The following is a 23,651-nucleotide window of genomic DNA, read 5'->3' on the forward strand; positions in this document are numbered from 1 at the left end:
CATTGTTTTATATAATATAATGTAGAACATATTATACTTCAGAATACGTTAAGAGTTGTACACCCGACGTGTTGCGGGTAACAATAACAAAGATTGGATATGTAAATAGTTACAAAAGATATTCAGAACAAACACTTGAACCACTGAAAGATTGGCACAACGAAATTACTTCCTATGGTACAATATTGGGTTACTACTGCGCAATATCATCACTATGGATAATACTTCCAAGCCTATCCCAAGCCTATCTAGCACTATTGATTCGGGATCTGAAACGGTTACTGCACAGACTATATCTCGGTTGGTTCAACAATCATTAAGCTTACAGAATGAAATCGAGCAGCTATTTAACGAATACGAATCAAACAATAAGGATATCAGGTTAGATGTAGATGACTTTTGTGAAATTTATGAAACTTCGTTGGGTAACATAACCATGAGTTGATCTTACTTAATATACGCGTATTCAAGATATATGAGATGTTATATTAAGTGCAAAAAAATAAGGGCCAGGTAGAAAATCCATAGGTAAGAGCTACTTCAATGAGGCAAATTGAATTTTGGTTCTATCCAAATTGGAATTAACTATGGGTTCTGTTTCTTTAATTATTCTTTGCATCCGTGGAACGTCGTTTTGGAAACAGTTTTGAAGACATGCCATGATAATTGTCCTTGTATCTTCAACCAATAATCCCTTCAAGACTTTCTCGAAGAAACATAGGTCTACTGTTACCTGCAGAAGACCGTCGGATGATATATTTCCAATATATGGCTTAAAGGCTTCAAACAAGTATTTTGCCATAAAGACCTGAGTCTCCTTTAGAATTCTTTCTATTAACTGTGGTCCGATTCTGAAGCATTCACTATGTGTGCTGATTAGTACCATTAATGTTTCAATGATATAATCGCTGACTCTGAAAGAATTTGAAGTGTACGCAGACCAGTTTATATCGTGGAATTTATCTTCAAGTTTGTCTCTTAATGAAAACTTCAAATCTGATAAGTAGTTGCCGAAAATTGAGGACTCCATCTTGGCCAAAAGGTTGTATAGTTCCAAGTTTTTAGACGATAAACTCATTTCAAAAGCCTCATCAAAGTGATTCAAAACTTTAGGGAAAGTCTGTGACTTAATGTGCTTCAAGTTATTCAAAGTAAGCACAGTATGAGAGTTTCTTGGATTATCTTTGTCTTTAGTAGCATTTTTTAACACGGACTCCAATACGGATTCCATAGAAACTACCTGCTGTATCTCAATGCTAGTCAATAATTGCTTTGACGGATAGCCTATTATGGATATTCCCTTAATCACAGGTAACTTTTCGTAAAAGAATAAAATTTCATGAAGGGTTTGAATGCTGTACTCTTGAAGAGATCTGGCAATTTCGGGGAATTGAGTGATACTATAACGGTCGTCATCATAAGAGTCATAAACTTCCCAATCTTCCAACACATACATAAGTGATAAATCTCTCAACCTCGTTGATGAAATAGCAGACACGCAACGGTCGATAATAAATGCGTCCAATTTCCTTAATGTTTCGATAGATTCGGTATCAATGGCAAGTTGGGCCAATTCTGTCGTGAACCTGAAGATCGGATCTGCAATTTTTGGTAAATATCTCAAACAACTCAAACAATTGGATCTTAGAGGAATAAATCCATATGACAATGGTGTTCCCGAGTCCTTACTCAATGGTACATTTTCGATTCCGATATTTTCCTGAGTTGAACGGAAGAAGTTGAGCAAAACTTTGGAGATAGCATTAATGAAAGAAGAACCTTGTCTTTTCACTATTTGTGCTTCTTCTTCGGAGAAACGTAACATTGCGCCATCATCTGCTGATAATTCATCGTTGGATTCGATAATTTTCTTTTGTTTACGTTCATTCAATAGCATTGTTTGATAGGTATTATCCAAAAATCTTTCGACGTGTTCCCAGAATTCCACGAAAGAAGTTGAAATATTATTCAATCCATTCATAAACTTCAAAGTCAATAACCATGTCTCCACAACAGCCGGTACGTCTGTTAACCCTCTTTGAACCATTAGTGCGTGATGTGGTGTTGATGCAAGTTCTGCATCATTTTTTACAGTTGCATCATCAGAATAAATGTTCATTGAGAGGTAGAAATGAAGATCTAGATCATTTCCAGAGCTATTTTCAAGTAAGGTTTCTGTTGAATGAGTGATATTTTCTATCATTTGTGAAGACGTCCTCTTGAGTTGGTCTTGGAAATTGTTCATTCTTGTATCAATCCACATGATTATCGGGTTTTCTGTCACTTTAAGATCTATAAGTTTCGAAAGTAATGGCAAAAAGACTTCTTGAGAATCGCTTGAACCAATTGCGGGTGGCATCAATAATTTTGCCCAACTGTATTTTCTATATCTATCCATTATTAATTCTACCTCATTCCAAATTTTTTCAATGACTGAGTTATCATTATTAATGTGTAAATCTTCAGTGTTTCTAGCAGATAAACTTTTATAGGCTGTTTGAGCTTTTTCATATTCAAACATTAAGTTCGTATAATCTTTGTTCAAGAGGAGATTCTTGAGAAGTCTAGGTAAATCAAAAAAGTATCTGTTTTCATTTACAAATTGTATTGCCCATTGGAATTTTTGTAACTTGTCATTGTTGCTTAATAAAGGTTGCAATTTCAACGAAGTTTGCTTCATAGTCTCATTCAAGTTCTCATTTAATCTTTGTACGGAAAGCTCGTCCTCATCATAGGTCTCTGCATCAGCACTATTCATTAAGGTATCAAACCTCTTGTAAATGTGATCTAAATTAGATTTTGATCTAACGTATTTGGCAAAATTGGTCTGAACTAACTGCTTGAGCTCATACGACTGCTCCTGTAATGATTTGTCAAGCACATCTAAAGACTTTGTTAATTGCTCAAAAGTATCTTGCGGGTGTACCTTTTTCAAATAGAGTTTAGGTTTGAAACTCTTGCTGCTAATTAAATACTCATGGCTATTGTTCGAGGAAGGATCATTAGAAACTCTTCGTAAAAGCTCCATCGCTGGAGTAGATGGGTTTAGCGGATCTTCAACATCTTCCCTTTCGGAATTGGCACCAGAACCTTTTTTCCTATTGAATTCGTGTTCTTGCTGTAAAAGATCATTCAACACAGCATATGATGTTTCCAAATTGTCTTGCTCCCATTGACCATCTTCCAATTGGTAAATCAAAGTCGAATCGTCCTTCCATGAAGTGGAAGGATTCAACGAATTTAAGTGGTAAAACTGAAGCAACTGATCTTCCGAAACGTCAAATGATCCATTCATTTTGACTATTTTTTGGAAGTCTTAGGTACCGGCTGCTAAATGTGTCACGCTGTACAATTGCGTAAGAGGTGTTTCTGCTCACCCCTGGATTCAATTCGTCCCTGTGCTCTTCGTTGTTTGAAGTAGAATGGTTTAATATATTTGCAACTTGTCATCCATAAAAATAACAAAACTAAGAATCATGGACAATGAAAGTTGGAAAAAACCTGAGGGAACAAAGAGGTAAATACGTAGTTGTAATGCTTTTTAACGTGAATAATGTTTATTTAATGTTACACTATATATAGAAATAGTTGTGGAATGCTGGAGGTTTAATTAACTTGAAGTGAGTATTCCTATCTCCTTTTTGGGCCACGAATTGGTGGAGGAGGTTTCGATACGGCAGTCTTCTTAAATAATGGGGCGTGCTTTAGCATGTCAGGCACAACAACAAGCTTTATATTCGATCCTCTAATGAACACGTCGTCCATCCTTGTCATTTTGCCATTAGCCTGGGTGAAAATGACATCTCTTAGCTGACAGTTCATGTTATCTTCGTTTTCTACCAACTTTCCTCGATACATGTCACCATTATTTAGTTCTAACGTTATCTCATGGCCTTGACTCTCATTAAGAAGTTTAATGGGAATAGCTGACATTATCAAAGTACGTTTGGTATGCTGGCAATAGTACCCTGGTCATACATATTTTAATTTATTGCAAGTCTTCTTTACTTAAACTATATTAAAACAGATTTTGTATATTCAAAGATTTATAATTAGTGTTGAAAAGTGAATTGTTAACAAAAATAAAGGTTCATCTTACATACACATAGGAACAAGAACAGCACATCGTCAGCGTAGAGCGCTCAATTATCGATTTGAGGGGTCCTGAAACTTCGGACTGATAATGAGCATTATGGATATGAAAAGCTATTCTAAGGACGAAATATCCTGCCAAGTGGAACATGTTTCTCTCAAGTTTATTCAAGAAGTGCATCAGAACCTATGTTGTTTGCAGGTGGTATCAAACACTATGTTCATTGCATTGAAGACGGGTCACATCTTTATAATAAACCTTAACGACCCAGCGACGGTGCATTCCTTTATACTTCCGATGCTTGCCAATAGTCAAGAAAAGTTACTATGCATATGGGTCAATCCTCAAGCCAGTCTCATACTCTTTAAGACCAACTTTGCTAAATACTTTCTGGGCCACGTCAAACGTATTGTTGATGGAGGAAAAAATTCGAAGCTGACGACTCTAAAGAGACTCAACAAAAAGAGTTGTGATATACGAACAGTTGACTGGAGTTTTGATGAATCCACCCTTTTGGTTGGTACGAAAGAAGGTAAGGCGTATCATATTTATTTGGGACCATGTGTGAAAAACAGCAACGACGATGCACAAGTCACCAGAATCTTTTCAGCTACAGAGAGTATAGACGGAATAATGTTCAATAAGTCGCTGGGTGCACTACTGATAATAGGATCTCAGATCATGTATTGGGATTCTTCTATTTCTCAGAAACTGGGGCCTATTGAAGTGTTTTCATCTACTAAACCTACTGCCACGGAGCAATATCAGCAGACCGATAAAGAGTTTGGTTCCAGGTTTACTTTCATGGGCAGTAAATTTGCATGGGTCACACAATCCGGTATTGTAGTGGGGGACTTGAACGACGAAAAAGTCTTGGCAAATGCTAGGGTATTATTGTACATCGAGCTTCCGGCTTCGACACACAGAGTGAAAGACGTAAGATTAACAAAATATCATTTGGTATTACTTAGAGGTTCTGAAATCATAGTAGTCAATCAATTGACCATGAAGATAGTGTTTCAAGAATCAATCTTCAATTCAAACGACATTGAAAAACTACATTCATTGTGCATAGACTATAGCCAAGTCCCACCCACGACATGGTGCCATTCGGCTTCGAATGTTTACGAAATTGTCATGAGTGGTGAAGATAGGTCAGTTTGGAAGCTTCTATGTGATACTCATCGTTTTGAGGAAGCACTCGCTCTCGATGGACTATCTTCCGTCCAAAAGGACTATGTTCATAGTTTTTATGGTGATTATTACTACGAAAAGCAAATGTGGGAAGAAGCAGCAGAACAATACAGCAAAACTAAGATGCTCAACAACTGTGGGCCAATTGCCTTGAAATTTATGAAAGATTCATCTCAAATAGCTTCATTGCAATTGCTATTACGGAATTACTTAAGCAGTACTAATGACGATTATCAAGTAAAACAGGTGATTCTCACCTCATGGATTATTCAGAACTATATGAACCAATTGAACGATATCGACGAAAAGATAAACCGTGATGCCTCTGATGAGAAACTGGCCAGTCAGAAGACGGATATTGTTAAAAAATTTGAATCATTCGTAACGCAAAATTTCAATAAAATGGACAAAGAAACTATATATCAAATAATTTCAAGACAAAACCGGAAAAAAGAACTGCTATATTTCGCAACGTTGGCGGAAGATTATGAGTACGTTCTTTCTTACTGGATTAAATTGGAAAATTGGTATGAATCGTTAAAATTGCTGTCGTCTCTTCAAGAACCTGATTTAATTTACAAATACTCGAATATTTTATTGATCAGCTCACCTGATGCCACGATAAATACATGGATGCAAATTACTTCTTTAGACCCTGTGCCATTAATACCGTCTATCTTATCATATTTTACCAACTATCAAAAGAAGAAGAGAGCAGAAGGCATTCATTCCAATGTCCAGAATCATGGTGTTAATTACTTGAAATGGTGCATACGTGACCAAAATAACACTGTTCCAATTATACATAACACTTATCTTTACATGATGATTGTGGATAAAACGACGGACAAAGACCAGGAAGTCATTCAGTTCCTCACTAAGCATAGCAAAGGTCATTTTGATACGGACTTCATTCTTAGATTGAGTTTAAGGTACGAGAGATATGGGGTTTCTATCTGCATATATTCTGAGATATCTCTTTACGAAGAGGCAGTTAGCTTGGCATTGAAACATGGACGACTACAAGAAGCTAAGAAGGTAGCTACCACAGTTGAAGACCCTGATATTAAGAAAACATTGTGGTTGGACATTGCTGCTGCCATGATCAAACAAGATCGGGATATCAAGAATACACTAACTCTTCTTATTCAAGAATCAGAGGGTGTTTTGTCAGTGAAAGACTTGCTACCACTATTTGATGAGTTTGTAACCATTGCTAAGTTGAAGGAAGAACTTGTCAGAAGTCTTGAAAAGCACAGTATGCAAATCACTAAACTTTCCCAAGAAATTCGCGATTCTCTTAAGATTAAAAGTGAGATTAAAAATGATATCATATTATTTAGAAATCGGTATGAAAAGCTGAAACCGGGCGCATCGTGTTCGTATTGCTCTCAACCCTTGCAGACTAGAAAGTTTTTCGTGTATCCCTGTGGACATTCAATCAACACCGATTGTATTATTAAGATTATTATGGCTTCAAATCAATATGCATTAAAGGCGAAGATTCAAAACATGCAAAAGAAGCTTCTCCGCGATAGGAACTCTGTAAAATCAGAAGAGTTGGAGGAACTGTTGTCCGCACAATGCCCCCTTTGTAGCGAAATCTCTATCAACAGTATAGATGAACCATGGGAAGTTGATCCCAACACCGCTTTGAAGTGGAAAATATAAGCAATATAACCGAAATGTATAAATTATATAGATAACTGCAACAGCTAGCGTCTACTGAGCTTCCGGTGGCAGAACTTGTTCTCCATTTTGTCTTCACTCAATGCTTTACATGTTGTCTATAATAGACACATCCTTACATTACATATTATTTTTCTAACTTGTTTATTATCAAACAAACAGAATGTCAGAAGCGAACTTCAATTCGTAGTAATATGGCATATGGAAATATAGAGTCAACCGTTAAAAACAAATTCATGGCCTTGTACCGACAAGCAACTGATCAAACTACAGCAATTTCAAGATGAGTGATAAACCTTTTGAAGATATCGACGTTGACGATGAAATGAATGAATTTGATGACAATGAAGAAGCTCCAGTAGACAACGAAGCATTATTTGCAAGAGCTGAGCAAGAAGGTGAAGAAGGCAAGACTAAGATAGAGGATGGAAGTAACAGGTTATTTGAACTTCCTGAATTTACACGTAAAGACAAGACACTTCAAGAAATTCTAGATCTTATGGAAGACAACCCGCCTATCATTCCTGATGCGGTGATAGACTATTACATGACCAAGAATGGATTTGACTGTTCAGATGTAAAAGTGAAAAGACTACTAGCTCTTGCTACACAGAAATTCGTAAGCGATATTGCAGCTGATGCATATGAATATTCCAGAATAAGATCAGCAATTACAGTACATAACTCGAATAACGGACAGGCAAGGGCTAGACAACTATTGATCGGACAGCAATTGACGCAGCAACAACAGCAGCAAAATGAAAAGACAAACGCCAATAAAGTGGTTCTTACTGTTAATGACTTAAGTAGTGCTGTAGCGGAATACGGTTTGAATATCAGTAGACCTGATTTCTATCGCTGAACGTGAGTATATATGTAGTATTATTATAAGTTTTCGCTCTTTGCAAACTTGATTGTTAGGATTTCAGGTCACATGACACTAGTTCAGCACTTTTTTTCTAGAAAACTTCGATGAGAAGAAATTAAGGAAGCTTTGCAATTGTATAAAACGGAAGAACCTCAAAAGTATCCGAATAATTAAAATAGATATGACTTTGGGTTAGGGTTCCCATTATTGACTATCATTACAACAACCAGTACTGATTTATACAAAACAGCAAACATTTTTTCTTTACATTCTGAACTAAGCTTTAACAACAATGGCAATTGACTATTCGAAATGGGATAAGATTGAAATCAGTGATGATTCCGATATTGAGGTTCATCCAAACGTGGACAAACGTTCCTTCATTAAGTGGAAGCAACAAAGTATCCACCAAGAGCGTGAGAAGAGAAAGTCAGATATTGCTAACTTAGAATTTCAACTAGAAATGTATAACCATTTGAACAAAAGAGTTGATAAATTAATGATCCAGTTAAAGGATGATGATCTTATCTCTAAAGACAGTGTCTCTAAGTTTTTGAATGAAAACTTCGATAAAACCGAGAAAGGTAGCGGGGAAAATGTGGATCCAGATCTTCCTCCATACAATGAAATGGTTTTGGACTTGTTTGAACAATTGGAACGCAATGCGAAAAATGATAACAAAGACCCCAAGGATGGCGCCGTGATTAGAGAAGAGCTTATGAAACATAGAGCCAAGATTGCCGCCGTTAGCAAAGAGGCTGAAGAAAAATTGAAGCAGCTATACATTGAAAAGTCTATGCACATCTCATCCGAGGATGTACACACAGGATTTGACAAAGGTTTTATCAATGCAGCAAAAGAGGATGCTCCAGTTCCAGATTATCTTAAAGATGCAAGTACAAATCAAGTAGCATTACCTAAACCAAAGATCCAGCCAATTGATTACAAAGATGACATTCTAAAGATTGCGCCGGAAACGGAAAAGTTTGGTTCTATCCAGCCTGGTAATTACGCTGAAGCTGAGAAATTTTTGTTGGAGCATCCTCAAATACTTTCGGAGCAGCAGAAGGACGCCCTCATGATGAGTGCCTTTGAACATGAAATGTCTGGAAACACACAACGTGCATATCAAGTTATTCACCAATCTGAACTATTAAGCTACTTGCTTGAAATCTATGCCATGAAAAAACTGCCAGACTTCAATGTATCTCAGATGAAAGAGGTAATTGAAATGTTTTTCGAAAGGCTCTTTTCACCACGTTCTAACCCTATGGCCAAGAAATCCTTTTTGGAATCTGTTCAAACAAAGTACGAACATGTTAAAACCCGTAGTAAAGCAATGCAGGAGGAGTCAGATGGTGAGGGAGAAGGTGTTGAGACTATCCAATTGAAATCTTTGGATAATTCAGCAGAACTACAAGTGAATTTGCCTGATTTCTCTTCTTCTGAACCAGGTGAAGTTGCAAAAGTCCAAGCTTTTAATAAGCTACCCCCAAAAATGCAGGAAGCTGTTAAGTCCCAAAACCTTGATGCCATAAATGCCGTGTTTGCTGAGCTACCAATGGATAAAGCCGAACAGATCTTGGATATCTTTCACGAAGGTGGTATCATCGGAATCAATGCTGTGCTAGAAGATGAGAATGAATTCAAAGAACTTCAGGAGCATTATCAAAATGATCAAGGTATTGAGAATCTTACTATTCAGGAGGTAGAAGATACCGATGAACATAAAGAAGCAGACGATGCCGTCCCTATAAGTAGCGCGGATATAGTCGATTAACTAATTATGTCAAGGTTACGTATTCAATTAGCATCAAAAAATATCAATATTAACGTTATTTGAAGATTGTTACAGTTTCATAGTACGCCAAAACGCTAGTTCTCGCGGAACAAGATTTATTCAGGAACTTTCATAGACGTGACTTTCGGAGTCATTGCTTTGTTGTATTTTTCCTCAACAAAAATCATAACTGGGAAAACTTCTTCTGGCCCAGTAGTTGATATTCCACTTAATGATTCCATAATCTGTTCCTATGACAAGTGAGCTACCTTCTCGGTCGCGTAACCACTCTATCCCTGAGATATTGCATTCTTCGCGCTCAGTCATTAAATCTCGTGGATTCCTCCCTGGAGTGTAATTTCTCGGTCTTCTTCTCAACAGACGTGATGGCATTTGGAATGGTCTCATTACTGGTATGCTTGCGTCTACGTTTTCACTGTAAGTTTGCCTTAGCGTTTGTAAAGTTGGTGGAAACGTTGCAAATGTTGTATCCTCGTAGTGTGGAGCTTCTGCACCCATAATCGTCGGGTCTATGTTCACAACTGGTTCCTCATTTACTTCAGTTAGAACCCTACTTGAAGTGGAATATCTTCTGACGGTGAAGTTTGAGTTTCTGCGTCTAACTTGACCACCTTCTTGACTGACTGTATCTCTCGATGGATATGTTTCTGTGTCATTATCAAATTCATCATCGTCGGGATACCCTTGGTCATTGCTTTCTTCTTCCGAAGTCAGTGCTGAATCAGAAACACTGGAGTATGGTAAGATTGTAGGTTGTAAATGTTGAATTGGGATTTTCGTAGCCATGGTTATGTATGGATTGTCAGAAAATGGTTCTGAATTTCTTCTTCTATCAGCGCTCATAGTAGGCTCGTGCCAATTCCTATTTTCGTAATTCAGCGAAGAATCGGAATCATCCCCTGCAAATTCAGAATCTGTATACTTGTAGGGTACCATTATCACTTGCCGGTTCATGAAGTTTCTAGTATCAATCACATGAACCCTTTGTTGGTGCTCTGAGATGAAGAGTAGATCTTCCATTCCCTCACTGAATTTGCAAATTCTGAAAGCACCACTTTGAGGAACTGAGCCCTGTGACCTGGTTGTATGAATCTCTGTTAGAGGATTTTCCATGTTTCTGACATCGTATACGTAACAATTCCCGTTCTGAAAAACTGTGGCCATCATCATATCATTTTCTCCAAAGCTAGTGAAAAACCCGTTATCCGCGCCAGGAAGCTCATATATATGGTCAACGTAGGATGAGTTATCCGGTAATGCATACCTTGGTATCCTTTTATGAGTATAAGTTGTACTTGAGCCGCTCCCATCAGTCGCCCCACCTGATAATGTATCATAGCTTAGACTGAAAACATCAGTCAATTCGTTCTTTTTGTACAAGGCTATTTTATTAGAGTCTCCTGTCACGCACATAGTTTTACCATCATGTGATATAGCCGTGTTATTCAATGCAAATTTAAGATCAGCAAATCTCCGTTTCAAGACAAAATCACTATTATTAATTTCACATTGATATAAATGCCCGTCATTATTGCAAGTGTAAAGATCAAATTGGTTATTGGAAGATTCATATAATTCCACGCAATTATTAATGTACTGACCCAACTTGCTGGTCATCGAAATATTTGTCTTTTTGTTATAGAGGGAAATTATCCCTTTCCATTGTCTGGTGTTGCTGTAAGCAGTGTGATCCGAAAGAATATTAGAGGTTGCTATTTTCACACAGTTTACATCCATTGATCTTTCTTCCGGGGATATGAACCCTTGTTCATAATTACCCATAGGCCGGGAAGGAATGTACCCGTTGTCATCATTCCCAATATGTCCACCACAAACTATCAATCCATTTTTCTCATTGAAGGACCTTGGCTTAAAGGGAAATTCTGCTACTCTATTGGTTGCCGCATGAAAATCATTGGTATACGGTACTCGACCTACTGACGTAGAATACCGCCTTTTCCTTACTCCTGCATCTCCTGAGAGAGTTCTGGTATCTAAAGACCTTATTGAATGATCAAATATGTAGTACACCGATCCAGGGTTCAAAGTATCAGCAGTTATGCAATTTCGTAGTTGCCAATGATTTATTGACACTTTAGCATCAAATAGCTTCAAAGAATTCATCATATAATGTTGATGGACCCTGGGTCCGTCAGAAGGCACATTCAAGTTATATCGTTGATCTATAGTCATTCTTGTAATGGCATTCAAGCAGCACTATCGCTTGTTTTTATCCAATTCGGATAAAATATGCTTTCGTTTCGTTCTTCCGATTGTCTTTATAATAAACACAAAACTAATAAAAACACCCTTAATTTTGGTTGGCAAATAGCAAATTGAATGTACAGTTGAAAATCAGTTGTGAAAGAAGCGCTCTAGTAGCCAGGTAATATAACACCGAATATGTACTTCTAGTTGAGTCCTCTTACTCTTTTGACATTTTCCTTTTACTAAGTTTATATATCTTATATAAGGGGATTTCAAATTATCATCAGCTCAGTTGACTATTATGACTGGATGACTCTGTGAAATGCAAATTCAAAAACAAAACAAAAAAACCCCTAGAAAGGTCACGTGATCGAAATGCTTTTCAGAAGACTAGTGCAGCGTTGACGGCTTATGTATGCAGCGTAAAATGCATACTGAGATTTAAGTTAAGTTATTACACAAAATGGTAATAGATATATACCAGATATTAGATTTTTGAGTTTTAAACAGGTTCGTTAGGAGAGCGTAGGCGATGTTATTCGTTGTTTTTAGATTTTAGTATTGTTACGATTTTAAGGACATTAGTGCGATGGCAGCATCTTGATCACGAGGACTAGCAGACGTTGGAGAAGAACCGTGTTCACGGAGAGTTTCCGCTCCAATTGCTTGCCAATCTTCTTCGTCTGTATCAGAATGTATATCGTTTTCTTGTTCTTGTGAGTGGTTTTGCTTGTGGAGATGAGACGCCAAGGTAGATCTAATCGATGATTCGTTTGTAAATGAGAGACGAGACTCTCTTCTGGAAGAAGTAATGTGACTGATGAATTCGTTTTCAGTTTCAGAGCCACTCAAGTGTACCATGCTCTTGTTACGGTGATCAGAATGGGTTGAGATCCGTCTAAGTGAAGGATCAGATAAAAGGGTTTCGCTACCGTTAGAATGCGTTAGAGACGCGAAAGAAGATCTATACGGCTTTGTCACAGACGAAGACCTTTTCTTATTGGAGGAAGTTTGAGAGTGTCGTTGACGTTGAATACTTCTTGAACCACTTCTGGATCCGTTCTTTAATTTTGTTCTAACTGCCATTTCCAATTCGTTTGGAGGGGAATTGTTATCGCTTATTACGCTTGACTGGCGTCGTCTAAATCCATCTTGATTTAGTCTATAGGAGTTAAACTCATCATCATCATCATCATCGTAGTATCTGTTATCATCTTCTTCATCGTCATCGGAAACTATTACGTTTTCATCGAGGAAAGTGGATGTAGCAGCCGAACCGGCTTTCGCAACTTTTAGGGGTAATTGAGCTGTTGCCGCCGTGCCAACTGCACCTGCTGTAGAGTCAGCATTACCAATGGTATTTTTACTCGCACTTCTGCTGTTACCTGTATCTACAAGATATTTTCCATATACTGGAGACATTGCCGTTGGTGCCATAACCCCTGCACCACTGCTCCTCCTTCTTTCTGATGCCATCTGGTCCTTTATCTTTGAGTTTGCAATGTTCGTCAATTCACGTTGCTTGACGAAGTCTGCTGGATCTTCTACTTTTGCTGCTGACCATTGACCCCAACCGATTTTGGCAAAAACTACGCTATTAATCTCATCACCAGTTTCCAACGCACTAGTAATTAAACGTCTCTGTTTAGAAGCGGAAAGGTCAGCAAATTTCGGAATTTCTTTGGATAATGCCTTAGTAATGAACCTAATTGCCAAGGGACCTTTCTCCAAAAGTAATTGTGAAAGCTTTTCGGGTGTTACCTGCTGGGCTGCTTGTTGAGCTTCAGGGGAGGTAGTACTAATTGGTTTGTGAGCGAACGTCATCTTTTTAGCGTTCGATTGATAGTCCGTCGGAACTTGTCTTGTAGGTGATACTCCACTGGTGGGACTTACTACACGACTAATGGATTGATCAACATCAGATTTGGATATTTGACGTTGACCCATGGTAGAACCTTCATTTTTCATCACAGGTGAGCTAACTTTACCAATATGCTTTGAAACGGTTTGAGCATCCTTTTGCTCGGCAACAACAGGTATTCCGGTACCATACTCACTATTAGCAGTATGTTTGAGTTCCTGAGGCTCTGTCATGGTTTTGTAGACAAAATCTATGGTATTCTTTCAAGTTATATTGCCGTGAAACTTCGCAGCACCACGAGGCCCTAAAATTCAAAGCCTGAACAGAAAAGAAAAGGAGAATACCACCAGCAATGAAACCAATGCTTTACACCTACTAATTTGAGGAACCTCTAGTCTCGCCTTATGAATTGTACAATTTCACACACCTAGTGTGAATAAACTTCTATCAGGATACAGGAGCAACTTGCTATATTTTGTTATCCAAGATTTTTCAACACCGTATGTGTGTTATATTAATAACGCGTCTCTTTTAAATAATGAAAAATAGACAGAATTTGACAAAAAATTGAAAAAACCACAAAAATTCGAACGGTTTATGTAAGGTTCGAGTAAGCTTCAGGTAACTCTCCAGCCTGATGAGACAAATTACTTTACCAATCACTAAACTCTGAGATGACTACACTCTGAGCTAGCTTAGAGAAGCATCTAAAAATACATGTATGAGCTGATAAAGTTGCCGTTGTTCGAAAATAGAATGGCTTTCAAAAAAGTGGGAAAAAAAAAAAGTACCCTTTAAAAAATTCTTCTTGATTACGACCACACGCTTAATGTTATACCTCGTTTGCTCATATGTATACTCTAATGAATCATCGAAATGCATAACCATGACAATGCCTCGGAAGAATTCCCATTACCGGACCTCAAAGGAAAGAGAAGTGGGAAGGTGAACAAAAAAAAAGGAGAATATAGTCACGTGCATCGGGCAATTTCTGGAAATATGTCTCTTTCAAGCTTCGAACTTGGGATGCAATATCGAAATCATCATCACTACGTACGATAGGCAGACTTACCCCCACTTCACCCTAGCAAAAAAATTTTCTCTCAAGCTGTCGTACTGTTTTGGTTTTTGTGTGTATTTTTCACCGCTCAATAGTTCTAACTGTCACTTTCAGTGGAAATAGTTCAGGTTATTTGCAGGGCATCAGATTTTTCGATTTTATTTTTCATCGATGAAGTGAAAAATAAAATAAAAAAAAATATTTCATCGTTCTTTCCAAAGAGACATTCGCTGTGTTGAACATGGAATACTCAGTCTTGATACAATATAATTCGTTTTCATAGCTTAATTGTTTTATAAAGGTTTTCTTTTGTTTGTTCTGATTGTATAATTGTTTTAGCATTCACACCAAGCGAAATCAATCAATTACCATGTCCGTATGTTCAGGTTGTAATGTGGATTGCAATTTTTTTTCAATATAGGACCAAGCTTTTTTTTTCTCACTGCGAGTTGTTTTTAGTGCAAGCGGTGAACCTTTAGGTGCATATTCAGTGTTCTTTGGATCACTAGGGGTCTAAGATATTAATCAATTACCTCTGGGAGAAAGGCTTGGGCTTTTGCGGTCCAAAATATTGTTTTTTTTTTCATCCTTTATTTTTTTGGTTTTGTCTTTCCTTACTAACTGAAATAAAATCTCTTAACAAATCCAAATCTGCTTACTGAATTATCCACTTTTCGATTTCATCTTCAATGGTGCAAAAGTAAAGTGTGAAAGAAAGTACAATTTGGATTGAATACGATAAGCGATTCATTTTTTTATGATTTAAACAGAACCCATTTGATTTATTAGGTAACGACGTTGAAGATACAACTGTTGTTGTTTCTCCTCCAAAGGAAATCGTCAAGAAGAACACTTCTTCCAAGAAGTCTGACGTTCCTCCACCATCTGCTGACCCATCTAAGGCCAGAAACAACAGACCAAAGCCAACTGGTAACGAAGCTGCTATCAGAGACAAGGCTGCTGGTAGACCTCAAAACAGAAACAAGGATGCTCCAGCTACTACCAAGCCAAAGAGAGAAAACAGAAGATCCACTGACCGTCAAAACAGAACCGGTAAGACCGACACCTCCAAGAAGGTCAAGCAAGGCTGGGGTGATGATGAAAAGGAATTGGACCAAGAACAAGCTGCCATCGCTGATGCTAACGCTGAATTGGCTGAAGATGCTGAAGAACAACCAGCTGACAACAAGAAGTCCTTGAAGGAATACTTGGAAGAACTAAAGGCTAACAGCTCCTTGGACGCTCCAGCTGCCAAGAAGGAAGTCGAATTCGATGGTACTCAATTGGAAGCTAAGGAAGCTGATGTCTTCGCTCCAGCTACCAAGGTCAAGAAGGTCAAGTCTAAGCAATTGAAGACTAAGCAATTTTTGGACTTCGATGTCACTTTCTCTGACTCTTTGCCAAAGCCAAGAGCTGACAGAAACACCAGAGGTAAGAGAGACTCTAGAAAGCCAAACCCAAAGCAACAAGAATCAAAGGCTCCTGCTGTCACCCACTTCCCATCTTTGGCTTAAAGTCGTTTGTTGAACTCTGCACAAGTTGATTAAATCCTGGAATACAAAGTGCACAAATTTATTCTGGAAAGCATTCGTACCGTTAGTGTTACCAAACAGAATGTTTTTTATGCGTCTATCAGTCAGGCTTCGATCTCTTTTTTGAGCACTCTTCTATATCTTACAGTATTGATTGCATTCTTTCGGTTATATTCAAAAAAACAAATATATAAAGATTGAAAGGTGCGTCCTTTAACTGTCCCTGCAAAGTACCGCAAAACTACATAAACATTACCACACATTATCTATAATATACGTTTATCGTCTTTTTGTCTATCTAAAGTCCTTATCCACAATTTAGTCCACAGTCCGCGTAAATTTGATAAATTTTAAAGGCTGCATATATCGTACGCAGATGGTGTGCAAGATCCGGTAATTAAGAAACAAATATTATTTAAATACAAATATAAATAGAAAAGCTGCCCGTTAGGAAATTTTTACCTGACTTTACGATGAGTGTAAAGTCAGCAGTTCGAGGTTCTTTTTTTTTTTTTTCTGTGCTCAATAGTTGGCTGTACTTTTCTTTACATGATCTAGGTAAAAACTTGGAATTACGTCTGCATATTTGAAGTGTCTTGAGTTTTCGATCATTCCAATTTCCCAATCACTTCTACTTCTATCTCTCATTTGTGATCCAAATTCATGTAGTCCATAGATCAACTCCTCATGCCCAATTTGACTGTCGCTATTTTCCCCAGTGACAATGCCATGAGCAATCCTAGCAACATCGTAAAGAATCTTTGCAGTTAATCCCCAAACATTTTTACAGAGAATACTGTTGAACTGTTCATCCCCAGAACTTTCATCTATAACATCTTTCACCCATTGTGATTCTCCAATATTTTCCATTGGATAGTAATAGTACCGAAGTGGCCATTTCAAACCACCCCATTTATAAATGTGCTGCTCGCGAGCAATATACTCAGGTTTATAACCCTTCCATTCCTTATGCTCATGGCATATCAGATCACTTAATGGGATAGAAAATAACGAGGAAGTTTCACCAGCGTTCAATTTGGCAAAGATTTTGGATATGTTTAACGGTTCTTCAAAACGTCTGCCGTTTTCAGAAGCAAATTTACTGTTATACATGAAACATACCAAGGGCTTGACACTAAGGAATGTCTTGGAAAGATAATGCGGTAGCGTTTCACATACTGGATCGATCTGTAAACCGTATTCATCACGTAATACAACGGGGTCCCTGGGTAAACCGATTTCCTCTTCCGTTTCCCGTAATGCAACTTCTTGAAATGATTCGAAGCCATTATCAGCCTTCCCGCCAGGCAAAGACACTTGACCAGCAAAGGATCTCAATTTCCTAGATCGTTTAGTCAATAATACTCTAAGTTCACCCCTAGTACCGACAAATAGCAGAACCAGTACAGCGGATCTTCTACTGGCAGGCCAAGTACATGGAGTCGGAAGAGACAAATTCAGCCTGCTGAATTTAGACAAGTTGCCAATCATTCTACTCACTTGAACAATCATTACTATTCAAATCAAAGCGTTTTATATTGACGTGATACGATTCTTAGACTCTCGAATGACAATAATAATAATAATAATAAGGTCAAGTAATTGTCTTTCGGTAACACACTTTATCAATACCGGAATGCAGCTGTACCTTAATTTTTCACTTCGAAGGAAATCTGTGGTTGATGATGTCAGTAACGAAACTAGAATAGAATAAAAGAAAATTAAAAATTCAAGAAAAAAGGTAAAAACAGGGAAAAATAATTTAATTTTGAAAGTGCAATATCAAAATTAAACAGAAACAAAAAAAGCAACCGAAAAAATGAAAAAAGTGATTGGGAAGAGGCCAAAGTCAAGTTAAAATGGGAAATTTTCTGATGATGGCTTTATAAGAGCAAGAAAAGAGCCAGCACTGAAACCCAGTATAGAGAATGAAACGATTTCACTATAAACGGCGATAACCCGCCACACTGAAATCCTTTTTTTGTACACTGGCATATACTATAACCATAACCTTCTTCGTTTCCTTCCCTTTCCTTGTTTTCCTGTTTCTGTGCTTTTTTTCTCCCGAATTTCTTTGTTGGAGTTTCCCCGCTGTTTCCGTTGGAATACTAAGAAACGTTTGAGAAACAAAAATGAAATCCGTGTGAATTAAGTTGGAGAAGCTACAGCTTCCACTATTGTTTTTCTTTAGTTATTGCCAGCGTACAAAGAAATAAAATTCTGCTGCTAGCACTAGCCAATTGAAATGCGATCCGATAGTGGTATCTCAAGTTTTTTGACCTTTGTTGTGCTACAAATCAAGAAAGGTGGAGATCTTTGCTCCACTGCGTCGCCCCAACATCCGTCGTTTATCGTATTTAAGCAGCAGCCGCACCACCCCAGTATATTAGTATATTCTACACAAAATATCTCACGAGAATGTTGCTTATCTTCCTATGTTTCTTAAACGAGGTGATTTGTGTTTACGATGGAGATCGGCGGCTATTTCGTTTGACGTGTTTTTTTAGGTTTGTTCGTTTTTTTTTGGTTTGTTCATCTTTGTGACACACTAAATATAGAAGATTCACGAATTATATTTCTATATATATATGTATATAATCATTAGTATTTGAGGTCCACTTTCAAAGTGTACGATACCACAAACGGTAGAGTGATGAAGAGGAAAATGTATTGTACCACGAATAGTACGGAAAGACAGTCCATTTGTAGATGTGGACCTTCCATTGGAGTGAAGAACGCTGTGAAATAGATTTGAGCAGTGGCTGATGGCATAGCAAAAGTTAGAATTATCACTAGTTTTGCTATATCTGACTCTATCCAGTTCATGTTAAATATCTTGTTTGTCCATAGCACACCAATAATTGGGATCACAGCTAATCTTACTGTTGCCATGGCTATAGCAACAAATATGAACCCTTGAGGGATTGATTTGACTTCCAATCTGGCAATTGTGCCTCCTAATAGTAGTAACCCTAATGGAACACAGGCATTTCCTATGTACTCGGTAGCATCCATGATGAAATTCAACACCGGAAGGCCATCTGGAGCATTATGAACATGGACGTATGTGTTAACAAATAGTGCCTGGACCCAGGGAATCATCGAGCATATTATCCCCAATAATGCACCGAGGGAAGCTGGTCTGAAAAAATTTATTAGCACGTATTCAAGTTGTCCCAAGCTGTGTCTTTGGAACCATGTATCCATCTTCCGTAATGACTTATTCGTAGCGGTCTTCACTAAGTGCATCGAGTTCGTATCACTTTCAGGAACTGCGAAAGTTTCGTCATCTGAAGCACTAGTATGTGACTCTAGCTCATCGTTTGCCAACGCAGTGTTTTCTTCTCCAATGTCTGCAGTTAATGTCAAGGGCCGTCTTAGGTCCAATTCCCCTGTACGTACCCTGTCTGCAACACTGTACTCGCTAATGACATCGTTTATCGTCTGTGATCTTCTTCTGCTGCGGACTCCATTCGCCTGCATGGAGTGAGATGCCAGTGAGTTTGCGTTTGAAGCATCTCGTGTTAGTGACGCAGTTCTATACAGAGCGCTGCCTGTATTATGAGACATGTTTGAATAAGTTTTCTTCGCTCCGGTTGATCCATCAGATGTTCCTTGCTCAGCAATACTTGATGTGTTTTTCCTAAACAGTTGAGGTCTATCATTATCTAATTGGTCCTCCGACGCCAAATCTGACTCTGATAAACTATGTAAATCTGACATTTCTATTGGATTATCACTGAGACTCGAACTTCGACCCATACTTGTCACATTGAAATATCTCGGATCGAGTGCAGAATCGTTCTCGTTTTGCTTTCCTTTATCAGTTTTAATAGATTTCGAATCGTCGCTATCCTTCGTGGACTGCTGATCATCATGCTGTCTTTCATCAGAGAATGACGTAGAATTCTCGATGTCAGTGGGTGATTCTCTGAAATCTAACCCTACCAACCTGAACATGCCAAAGTTCATCATCATGAAACTTTGGGCAGTTAAGAAGATACAGCAGTATGCGACACCTTTGTCTACATTATCTGCACTAAATATTATCCCAGTCCCCATACTTTGAACGTACGCAATAGGAAGATCAGATATATTGGGGAATAACCCAGCGAATATTACTCCCCATACCCACTTCTTAGGGACAGGAAGTATGAATTTAATCATTAAGGCGAAGACTCCACCTAAGGCGAACAATATTACAGCAGAGAGTACAATGGTTCCAATTTCTTTTATATCCCGTGCTTGAATATTTCCAACGATTTTGTTAAACACTAAACATGGCAAAATTGCGTTCACAACCATGTTTGAAACGGATCTAGCAGCTTCTACACCAACAATCTGGTACTTCGCAAGCAAGAACCCAACCCCTAGGATTAGGTATATCTTGAAAACAGGCTTCAATGCCACGTATATTACTGCCCCAAGGCTAATTGACATTTTCTCTTAACAGATTCCTTCGTAGGCATGTCCTTATATGAGAAAGGCTGTAATAGTCTTTTTCTCCCCTATAAAAGCGCAAATTCATTCATTACAATCGATTATGGTTCAAAATAAATACACCCAAATGTGTCTTCTGTCAATAAATATCGGACACTGTTTGCGGCCTTGTTATATATATATGTGTATTCTTTTATCTTTTCACTGCTTTTGCTGCAAACATTCTTTGAATGGATCATCACTTTTGCCGAATGATTATTGGTAAAAAAGTAAAGAAGCATAAGGACATTATGTTTGGTGAGTAATCACACAGTAAACAGAGAATAATCTTACGCAAAGCAAGTAATTTCCGTCAGATTTCTGGCGCTTCTCTTCCTAAAGTGGTAGATATTTGCTCCTGTTTATGCCCAAAGAGAAAACACGTCGTTGAATAATTACTCTTAAAGGAGGATGATGTAGTGAATATCATACATGTAATATATATAAATATATAATAGTGTGAGCGGGCCGTGCTTATTTGATTATTTGCAATGGAAGCACTCTATCTGACCATGACGTTAAAAAGACAAACTACGGTGTTAAAATCGATAAAGCTCCAGTGGTTTCGAGAATTGAATGAAAGTGTACTGATTCCAGTGTTAAGTTGGAGCAAACCCACGAAGTACGAGAGTCCCATTGTTATCTTTGAATTCTGAGAAAGGCAGCATAATATACAACAGAGGACATTGAATGGATCGTCACTGTGGAATTTTTCTGATCATCCTGATGGTAAGTTTTGAAATACTATCCTTTTTCGATATTTTTAGTTGGCTTTAGAATTTATGATTAAATTTGAAAGAACTCTTATTTCTTCTGCTGACTGAAAAATTGATTTTCTACTGCAGAAATGATAGATGGTACAACGTCTGCATTGGCTAAGGTACTTAGATCACCCAATTGATCAGCTTCCTTGGATGCAACCTTTCTCAAGACTCTTCTCATAATTTTACCGGATCTAGTTTTTGGCAAATCGTTGACAACAACAACGGTCTTTGGTGCAGCGAATGGACCAATTTCACCTCTGACTTGTAGAATCAACTCACGACGTAAGTTGTCTGGAGAGATGTGGGTACTGTCACCCTCTACCGCATTTTCAGACAGATAGCCGTCCTTCAAGGAAACGAATGCAATGACAGCTTGACCTGTTAGTTCATCAGTGATACCAACAACGGCAGCTTCAGAAACACCTTCGTGTTCAGCTAGAGCAGCTTCGATTTCAGCAGTAGAAAGTCTGTGACCGGAAACGTTAACGACATCGTCAACTCTACCTCTGATCCAGTAGTAACCGTCGTGATCTCTACCAGCACCATCACCTGTGAAGTAGTATCCTGGGTATGGCTTCAAATAAGTTTCGAAGTAACGAGCATGGTTGTTCCAGACAGATCTGGCCATAGAAGGCCATGGGGACTTCACTGCCAAGACACCTTCAACATCGTTACCCTTCAATTCTTCACCAGAAACTGGGTCGATGATACAGGCGTTAATACCGAAGAATGGGACGGTAGCGGAACCTGGTTTGGTTGGGACAGCACCAGCCAATGGGGCAATCAAGTGTGAACCGGATTCGGTTTGCCACATGGTGTCACAGATAACACAGTTATTCTTACCAACCTTTTCGTGGTACCATTCCCATAGATCTGGAGAGATTGGTTCACCGACAGAACCCAAGACTCTTAAGGAGGAGGTATCATACTTGGCAATTTCTTCTTCACCGACACGTTTGATCAATCTTAGGGCAGTTGGGGCGACGTAGAAGTGGGTAGCTCTATGACGTTCAATGATTCTCCAGTATCTACCATAATCTGGGTAAGCTGGAGTAGATTCGAAAATAATGGTAGCGGTACCTAAGGTCAATGGACCGTACAAGGCGTAAGTGTGGCCGGTAATCCAACCGACGTCACCAGCAGTGAACAAAACATCTTCTGGATGAATATCGAAAACGAATCTGGTGGTCAAAGCAGAACCTAACAAGTAACCAGCAGTAGAGTGCACGACACCTTTTGGAGAACCGGTGGAACCAGAGGTGTACAACAAGAACAATGGATCTTCGGAGTTGACTGGGACAGGTGGCAAGTAACCTCTTTGCTTGACACACTCTTCGTGCCACCAGAAATCTCTAGCTGGCTTCATTGGGATACCTTGAGTACCAGTTCTTTGGAAAACCAAGATCTTGGAAACGGAATCGACACCGGCCAAACCTTCGTCGACAATCTTCTTGGTATGAACGGTCTTACCACCTCTCTTACCTTCATCGCAAGTGATGACCACTTTACAGCCTGCATCGACAACTCTTTCCTTCAAGGAACCGGCAGAGAAACCGGCAAAGATAACCGAATGAATGGCACCTAATCTTGCAACGGCCAACATAGCAACAACTGCAGCAGGAATCATTGGCAAGTAAACGGCGACGGTGTCTCCTTTCTTGACACCCCAAGATTGCAAGACACCAGCCACTTCAGAGACCTGTCTCAACAATTCGCCAAAAGTGATCACCTTGTTTTCAGATTCATCGTCGGCTTCGTAGATTAAAGCTGGCTTGTCTGGGTTGGCAAAAGCGTGTCTGTCAACACAGTTATAAGAAGCATTCAGTTCACCATTTAAGAACCAGGCAATGTCACCGTGTTCCAAAGAACCGCTTTGGACTTGGGTGAATGGACGATCCCAATCTAGATATTCCTTGGCCAATGGACCGAAAAACCCTGCTGGGTCCTCAATGGACTGAGTGTACATCTCACGGTAATGTTCTTCATCAGTACAGTACGATTTACCCGGTTGAGAATTGTAGAAATGTTCTGGAGCATGACGAGCTTCAACATCGTGAGCTTCATGCACAACCTTATGCAATTTATCCGACGACATAGTGATA

The 23,651-nt window shown here is 38.6% G+C and overlaps 11 protein-coding genes across 11 annotated transcripts; 4 read left to right on the top strand and 7 right to left on the bottom strand.

Annotated features, from left to right (window-relative positions):
* Positions 1–214: 214 nt before the first annotated feature.
* KLLA0_D17127g (uncharacterized protein) lies at positions 215–445 on the top strand (the record flags this gene model as incomplete). The annotated part of the gene is made up of 1 exon (XM_002999330.1): positions 215–445. One exon carries the CDS (start codon positions 215–217, stop codon positions 443–445), a length of 231 nt encoding a protein of 76 aa, XP_002999376.1.
* Positions 446–535: 90 nt separating this feature from the next.
* On the bottom strand, positions 536–3,295 carry SEC5 (exocyst subunit SEC5; the record flags this gene model as incomplete). The annotated part of the gene is made up of 1 exon (XM_453818.1): positions 536–3,295. The coding sequence occupies one exon, from the start codon at positions 3,293–3,295 to the stop codon at positions 536–538; it is 2,760 nt and encodes a 919-aa protein (XP_453818.1).
* A 335-nt stretch (positions 3,296–3,630) lies between these two features.
* On the bottom strand, positions 3,631–3,933 carry SMD3 (mRNA splicing protein SMD3; the record flags this gene model as incomplete). The annotated part of the gene is made up of 1 exon (XM_453819.1): positions 3,631–3,933. One exon carries the CDS (start codon positions 3,931–3,933, stop codon positions 3,631–3,633), a length of 303 nt encoding a protein of 100 aa, XP_453819.1.
* Positions 3,934–4,183: 250 nt separating this feature from the next.
* On the top strand, positions 4,184–6,958 carry PEP3 (tethering complex subunit PEP3; the record flags this gene model as incomplete). Its single annotated transcript, XM_453820.1, has 1 exon — positions 4,184–6,958. The coding sequence occupies one exon, from the start codon at positions 4,184–4,186 to the stop codon at positions 6,956–6,958; it is 2,775 nt and encodes a 924-aa protein (XP_453820.1).
* A 301-nt stretch (positions 6,959–7,259) lies between these two features.
* Positions 7,260–7,838, top strand: TAF10 (Taf10p; the record flags this gene model as incomplete). Its single annotated transcript, XM_453821.1, has 1 exon — positions 7,260–7,838. The coding sequence occupies one exon, from the start codon at positions 7,260–7,262 to the stop codon at positions 7,836–7,838; it is 579 nt and encodes a 192-aa protein (XP_453821.1).
* Positions 7,839–8,136: 298 nt separating this feature from the next.
* CDC37 (Hsp90 co-chaperone CDC37) lies at positions 8,137–9,624 on the top strand (the record flags this gene model as incomplete). Its single annotated transcript, XM_453822.1, has 1 exon — positions 8,137–9,624. One exon carries the CDS (start codon positions 8,137–8,139, stop codon positions 9,622–9,624), a length of 1,488 nt encoding a protein of 495 aa, XP_453822.1.
* Positions 9,625–9,798: 174 nt separating this feature from the next.
* GID11 (Gid11p) lies at positions 9,799–11,838 on the bottom strand (the record flags this gene model as incomplete). Its single annotated transcript, XM_453823.1, has 1 exon — positions 9,799–11,838. The coding sequence occupies one exon, from the start codon at positions 11,836–11,838 to the stop codon at positions 9,799–9,801; it is 2,040 nt and encodes a 679-aa protein (XP_453823.1).
* A 579-nt stretch (positions 11,839–12,417) lies between these two features.
* STB3 (Stb3p) lies at positions 12,418–13,947 on the bottom strand (the record flags this gene model as incomplete). The annotated part of the gene is made up of 1 exon (XM_453824.1): positions 12,418–13,947. The coding sequence occupies one exon, from the start codon at positions 13,945–13,947 to the stop codon at positions 12,418–12,420; it is 1,530 nt and encodes a 509-aa protein (XP_453824.1).
* A 2,881-nt stretch (positions 13,948–16,828) lies between these two features.
* On the bottom strand, positions 16,829–17,818 carry PCD1 (8-oxo-dGTP diphosphatase; the record flags this gene model as incomplete). The annotated part of the gene is made up of 1 exon (XM_453825.1): positions 16,829–17,818. One exon carries the CDS (start codon positions 17,816–17,818, stop codon positions 16,829–16,831), a length of 990 nt encoding a protein of 329 aa, XP_453825.1.
* Positions 17,819–18,907: 1,089 nt separating this feature from the next.
* Positions 18,908–20,746, bottom strand: KLLA0_D17314g (uncharacterized protein; the record flags this gene model as incomplete). Its single annotated transcript, XM_453826.1, has 1 exon — positions 18,908–20,746. One exon carries the CDS (start codon positions 20,744–20,746, stop codon positions 18,908–18,910), a length of 1,839 nt encoding a protein of 612 aa, XP_453826.1.
* Positions 20,747–21,589: 843 nt separating this feature from the next.
* On the bottom strand, positions 21,590–23,644 carry ACS2 (acetate--CoA ligase ACS2; the record flags this gene model as incomplete). Its single annotated transcript, XM_453827.1, has 1 exon — positions 21,590–23,644. The coding sequence occupies one exon, from the start codon at positions 23,642–23,644 to the stop codon at positions 21,590–21,592; it is 2,055 nt and encodes a 684-aa protein (XP_453827.1).
* Positions 23,645–23,651: the final 7 nt, after the last annotated feature.

The sequence above is a fragment of the Kluyveromyces lactis genome (genome assembly GCF_000002515.2).
Source record: "Kluyveromyces lactis strain NRRL Y-1140 chromosome D complete sequence".
In the NCBI taxonomy this organism is placed as follows: Eukaryota; Fungi; Ascomycota; class Saccharomycetes; order Saccharomycetales; family Saccharomycetaceae; genus Kluyveromyces; species Kluyveromyces lactis.